This window comes from Lonchura striata, chromosome 22, assembly GCF_046129695.1.
Source record: "Lonchura striata isolate bLonStr1 chromosome 22, bLonStr1.mat, whole genome shotgun sequence".
NCBI classification, from domain to species: domain Eukaryota; kingdom Metazoa; phylum Chordata; class Aves; order Passeriformes; family Estrildidae; genus Lonchura; species Lonchura striata.
The window spans coordinates 8,186,819-8,193,011 of record NC_134624.1 but is presented as its reverse complement, the minus strand read 5'-3'; the positions used below and the strand labels follow the sequence as shown (position 1 = coordinate 8,193,011).

At 54.8% G+C, this 6,193-nt stretch overlaps 1 protein-coding gene across 1 annotated transcript in view; it reads right to left on the bottom strand.

Annotated features, from left to right (window-relative positions):
* Positions 1 to 5,808, bottom strand: part of RXRA (retinoid X receptor alpha) — a 101,133-nt gene extending 95,325 nt beyond the window's left edge. The window contains exon 1 of the mRNA XM_021543580.3: positions 5,464 to 5,808. Coding sequence (XP_021399255.2) covers positions 5,464 to 5,491 — 28 coding nt within the window. The 5' untranslated portion in view covers positions 5,492 to 5,808. The remainder of the gene's footprint in view (positions 1 to 5,463) is intronic.
* Positions 5,809 to 6,193: the final 385 nt, after the last annotated feature.

Below are 6,193 nucleotides of genomic sequence, written 5' to 3'. Positions count from 1 at the left end.
TCCCTTTCTCACAAGGGAATTGTTCCCTGTTTATCTCAGAAAACACCCTCCATTTTGAAAAGCTCCCTCCCCTCTAAATAAAAACTCAGGTTGATTTCCTTGACTTTGCTTTGCTTTTTCTACGCTAAACCTTGTCAGAAAGGCAAGTTCTCACAGCCAGTTTCCATCTCAACAATAGAGCATTTTCCCAGGCTAAATTGCTTCTGTCTGAAAATCTTCTGGCAGTTTGAGCCGGCTGGCATGTGTGGGGATCCTTCTGTAGGGTTTTTTAAATCCTTATTTGCAGTATTATTTCATCTGCTTCGCGCTGCCTTGATGTTCGAGCAGCCTTTGGAGAGACACAACCGCTCCTCCCTCCTCCTCCTCTGTCCTCCCTCCAGGCACACGCTTCCCTTTGAGGAGGAGGAGAGGGGAGAAATAAAATAAAAGACAAGCAAAGAGGAAAATGTCAGAAAGCTGCTTTTTGTGTGCGTGTCAAACGTTCAAAGTTATTCCAGAGTCTAGTCTTTAAATGTAATAAAATACAGCAACTCCTGACAAAATCAATTAAAATAAAACCACCCAGGCTGCCTCCCCTATTGCTTTGTAGCTTGACTGACTTGGAGGGCCCACCTGGGCCTTTTAGGAAGCAATTAGGGAAGTGCTGGGATGGATCCCGTGCAAACTGAGCATCCCTCAAGTGCTGAGCATCCTTGACACTTCTGAGCATCCCTGAAACACTTCTGAGCATCCCTGATACTTCTGAGCATCCCTGAAACACTTCTGGGCATCCCTCCTGAGTCCCCAGATTCCTCAGCACCCCTCTGAAATGCCCTCCACACCACAGGTCAGAGCGAGGAGAGCCTCACTTCCTTCCCTCCCCACAGCAGATCCCTCCCCAACTTGGGGATCAAAGCCAGAGAAGGATTAATTAGAGCCCAATTAGGTTGCCCAGCTCGCAAGGAAGGTCCCTGCAGCACGTGGCCAGCAGGGATTTGAGGGATCCCAGGCTTTGGCTCAGTGGAAGAGCCCAGCTGGGGCACAGGGACCCCTCAGTGTCCCCACACCATCACCACACCCCTGTTAAATCCCTTGCCAAAGGCTACCAACTCTTGCTGTCTCACTGCTGGGTTATTTATAGCAGGAATGATTTGGGGATTTCAGGCAGCTGGGAGCTTCAGGGAATACTCTGAGCACACACAATCCCCAGGAAAAGGCACCAGGATGCTCACATGAACACACAGCCCATAGTCAAGGCATGACCAATGCACACCCCAAAGCCCTGCAGCACCCACAGCCATCCTACAAAAAAACCCTAAAAAATCCAAAATTCAGCCCAGTGGCAGGGCTCTAGCATATGGCAACCCTCCCCTGCTCCCAGAAAACAATACTCAACAAAAAGGTTTTTAACCCATTTCTTAATAAATATGTATTTTTGCCTTGAAGATGTGGGTGGGACAAAGCCAGGGTGTATTTTCCAGTGAAATGTTTTGATTCCCCCCTCGTTGGTTTTTTTTTTTCCCCTCAACAGGAGCAAAACGCCAATAATAATATTTGCAATGAATAACTCAAATTCTGTGGCTTTCTCCCCCGCTCTCTTTTAAATAAATAAAATACCCTAAATTTGAGAAACACAAATGCTCCCTCCAACACAGCAGGACGACGTGGAATAAACTCAGGGACGCTCTGAGGATTTATTTCACTGTCACAGCCCAGATTCTGGAAAAGGCAAAAATTCCTTCCCGGCTTGTTTTGCATATGTCAACGAGGAGAGGTCGAGCCTGTCACAGGGATATTTCTCTCTGTGCACCTCTATGAAAAATCCTGAGAGAGAGAGAAATGTCCCTGTGAGATGAGGCTCCAGTCTGGGCACAACCAGACTTCATCTCCTGCTCCCACCAAGGAGCCCCACGGGGCCAACCAGATGTGGGGCAGAGGATTCCTCCTTCCTCACTGGGATGCTCAGACACTTCCCACATCTCTCAGTTCTCCTCCCTGAAGGTTGTCACATCAGCTGCCCATTCCTGAGGGCACCAAGAGCTGCACTGAGCATCGTGGTGAGGTCTCAGCCCAAAGAGAGGTTCCCACCGAGGGGCTCCCTGCAGCATCCAGGCTCATCCTGGCCACAGGGATGAAGGTGCCTGATGGATGCTCTTGGTTGTTTTTGCTGTTTTCCTCGGAAGTGTTGCAGCTCCAGCCCCGAGCACGGCACGGACAGTCCTCACCCCACATCCTGAGCAGCTGCAGCCGGCCCTGGCACGGCTGCAGGGTGGGAAGAGGGACACACAGAGGTTACAACCCAGTTACAACGCAGTTACAACCCGCTGGAGTGACCTCCGGAGGGAAGCGCCAGTCTCGGACACCCATTAACTGTTTCTTCCCCTACAAGGCTGAGCCTTGAGGGAGAGCTCCCTGAACCCACCAGCCCTCTTTTCCTCCCCAGAGATACCCAGGCAATGGGCAAAGTGAAAATAAAGCACTAAGGGAACAAGCAGCCACCTGAAGAAACGAGTCCTTGGTTTGCACATCAGTGCCCCATGAAAGCCAGACCTCGTGCACCCCACCAGAGGTGATCCCCACAGCCCCAAAAGCACTTGCACCACGGATTTTTCCTACATTTTCCTCCTCCTGGAGACCTGGCACAACAGAGAGGAACAAAAGCTGGACAGCCCTGAGCGAGCTAAGCCTAGTAAAAGCAGGACTAACCCCAGATGGCTCCAAGGCAGCATCTGCTGGACCCCGAGGTGTTTTAATCCCCACCAAGGCTGTGGAGGTACCTGTGCCCACAGCCCCCGTGCCAGGCTGCAGGTTGTCCTGGCACTGGGATGGCAGAGGGTGACAGCAGCCAGCCTGGGAAATGCCCGGGGACATGCTGTCCTCATGGGGAGCCTCTGGCTGGCATCTGCCAGCAGCTCTCCAGAGAAGCAGGAAAATGAGATACTACTATTAAAAGTGCCCAGTGCTGGCCACACTTCCAGCCATGACATCAGCAGCCTTATCTAAGTCTAACCACGGGCAGGACTTGGCCAGGAACCACCAGGTTGGCCTTGTTGGGCCAAACTGAGCTTAGATTTTGATGGGGACACAGTAATGGGGTAGAATTTTGGCCGTGTTGCTGCTGTTCCCCAGCTCAGGCCTGTACTGGTATGCAGGGAAACAAATCCCACAAGCTGGGCTGGTTTTCTCCCCTGGGTATTTCCAGCACCAGCTCCCAAAAATGGCATGAGATTGGGTTAGTGAAACACACCCTGGGACCCTGCAAAGTTGGGACCTGGTGGGGTTTGGACCATCCTGCCTCTAAAGAGTCCCCATGGCTCATCCAGCTCTGGTTTCACTGGGACAGTCTCAGCTCACATTCCCCTCAATCCCACAAACTGCTCCCGAGCTTTTAGACACAACCTGCCTGCACTGCCCAGAGCAGGACCAAGATCTCCCTCTCCAACATCTGCAGCAACCACTCCCCTTGCAGCCAAAGGGATTTTTCCCAATAATCAATAACCAAAGACCAGCACATAAAGTTTGGGAGTCTCTCCTCCAGCAGCACAATCCCAGACCACACACCCCAAACAGCCCCCACAGACAGACAGACAGAATTTTCTCCTCAGACAAGGAGGAGATGTTTTAGCCTCCCCCAGCAGGTCCTGGGGGGCTGCCCTGTTTTTCCTGGGGATGCTCCTGGTGTGCTGCACAGTGTGTGGCGCAGCCCCACCACGCACACATTTCTAAATGAGCAGATAAATCAGTTGTTTTCCACTTGCAGCAGCGTGAAAACCCTTCCCGGAGCCAGCAGTCACAGACTCTTCCCCTCCTACCCCCTCAAACCAACCTGACTAATAACACAATGTATTTTTTAGTCTTTACAGCACAACAGGAGAGTTCAGGACCGATAGAAAACACAGCTAACATACACAGAGGCCTGAACCCGCCCGGATCAACCCAGATTTGGATTGTCTTCCACAACAACATCCAAGGAAACGTGAATCCCCCAAACAGCCACCCCGAAGGTTAAAGCACTCCAGTGAATAAGAGAGGCTCCTTCTGCTGGGATGAGCCCCAACAACCGCACTGGACACAACCAAGAGGAGCTGGTTTGATTTGGAACCAGGGACACACTGCAGGTGAGATGCTTTTGGCCCCAGCAGCATCTCCCAGCCCAGACAACAAGGGGCACTCTGAAACTGAGATTTTTGGGGGCACGGAGATGCCACCTAGAGCTCTGCCAGCCCACATGGCCAGGGTCTCTCCTGCCAAAGCCCCCAGACCACCACAGCCCTGGAAAAAGCCTCTCAGCGGGCTGGGATTGCAGGAAACATTGTGATGTTTGTATTTATTCTGCTCTTTTTAAGGAACGACTGAAATTGCGATTTGTCAACAACACAAGCAAAAAAAAAAAAAAAAACCAAAAAAAAAAACTGAATGAAAAAAACAAAAAAACCAAGAGGAAGAAAGAATCAAAACAGAGCAGCGGCAGAGATTTGAAGCCCGGAGAAGGCAGAGGGGACGGTCTCGCTGGCTGTGCTCGCTCGGCCGGAGGCTGGGAGCCAGCGGGCTGAGCGGGGACAGGGATGGCAGCGCTCGCCCCTCTTCCTCCTCGCCCGGACTTGGCGCCAGGCGACTTCGCTCAAACTTTTCTTCCCCCCACCCCGAGCACTGAGCTCTGCAATATCACTTCTCCTGGAAGCGAGACGCAGGAGGCATTCGCCCTTACAAGCCAGGACTTGACTCAGTCACCGAAACGATGGCAAACTCCGGCTGGAAATAGGGTTTTAAACGCAGCTAAAAGGAGGAGAGGGAGGGGAGGGGGGGAAAAAAATTTAAACAAAAAGGCAGGAGGGTCCCAACCGCGGCGGGTCAGGGAGCCGGAGATGCGAGCGGAGGGGCCGGGCGCTGCCTCCCCCTGCCCGGCTGCGCGCCCCGGATGCGGCGGGGAGAGGAAAAAAATAAAAAAAACGGAGAAAAGTCAAAAATTAGAGCATAAAAATAAACCGAGAGGAAAGGCAAGAGGGGGAAGCGCTGCCGAGCCCGAAGCAGAGCCGGCCCCGGGCGGGGAGGGGGCTCTGCCGGCTGCCGCTGCCCCGTTCAAAGCGCCGCTGCTGGGGCCGCTGCCCGACCGGCCCGGCCCGGCTCGGCCCGGCTCGGCTTCCCGGCCGGGGCCCGCCATCCCCGGGGCTGCGCTACGGCAAAAAAAAAAAACCAAAAAAAAAAAACAACAACAGCAGAAAAAACAACAGCAAACCAAAACAAAAATACCAACTCCAAGGCAGGGGCCGGGGGCCGGGGCCGGCCCGCGCTCGCCGCGGCGCTCCCCGGGGAAGGGGCGAGCGCATCCCCCGCCCGCCGGCCCCCGGTGCGCGCCGCTGGAAGGGGCAGCGGAGCCGGGGGTGGGTGCGGGGGGAAGCGGCAGGACAGGCGGTGATTTTATCGTCCCGAAGCACCCGCCACCCCCCGCGGTAGGAAGGGAGAATCTCTCGGAACAGAACTCACCCAGCGGCAGGAAGTGTTTGGTGTCCATGGCTGGTGCTTAACTCATGCCAAGGGGCTCGGCGAGCGCGGCGGCGAAAACACACAGGCAGGGCGGGCGGAGGGGAGGGAAATCAGCGCGGGGGGAGAGGGGAGGAGGGGAGAGAGGAAAAAAAAAAAAACACCCACGGGGAGGAGGAGGAGGAGGAGGAGGAGTGAGGAAGGGAGGAGGAGGAGGAGGAGGAGGAGGCAGCGGGGAAGCTGCAGCTCCGCAGCCGAGGCCGCGGAGTTGTGGCAAACTCCCGAGAACGCAACTCCGCCGCTCGGCTCCGCCGGGCGCGCCCGGCTCCGCGCCGGGGCCCGCGCAGGGGGAGCGGCGGCGCCGCGCCCGCCCCGAGCCGAGCCGAGCCGAGCCGAGCCGAGCCGAGCCCGGCCGAGCCGAGCAGCGCCGCCCCGCGCCCGCCCCGCCGGCCCGCCGCGCTGCTGGCTTGATGGGTTTTTCTTTTTTTAGGATTTTTTTGGTGGGTTTTTTTGGTTTTTTTTTTCTTAAAGTGATGGGGGAAAATGGGGGGAAATAGAGGGGGGGAAGGAAAAAGAAAAGGGAGGAGGGGAAAAAACAAGAGGGGAAAAAGAGGTGGCGAGAAGGGGTAAATAGAGATGGGGAAAAGGGGGGAGATGAGAATGGGGAGAGGGGGAAGGAGAGGAAAACGGGAGAAGGAAAGGAGAGGGGGGAAAGAGAAGGAAAGATAAAAGG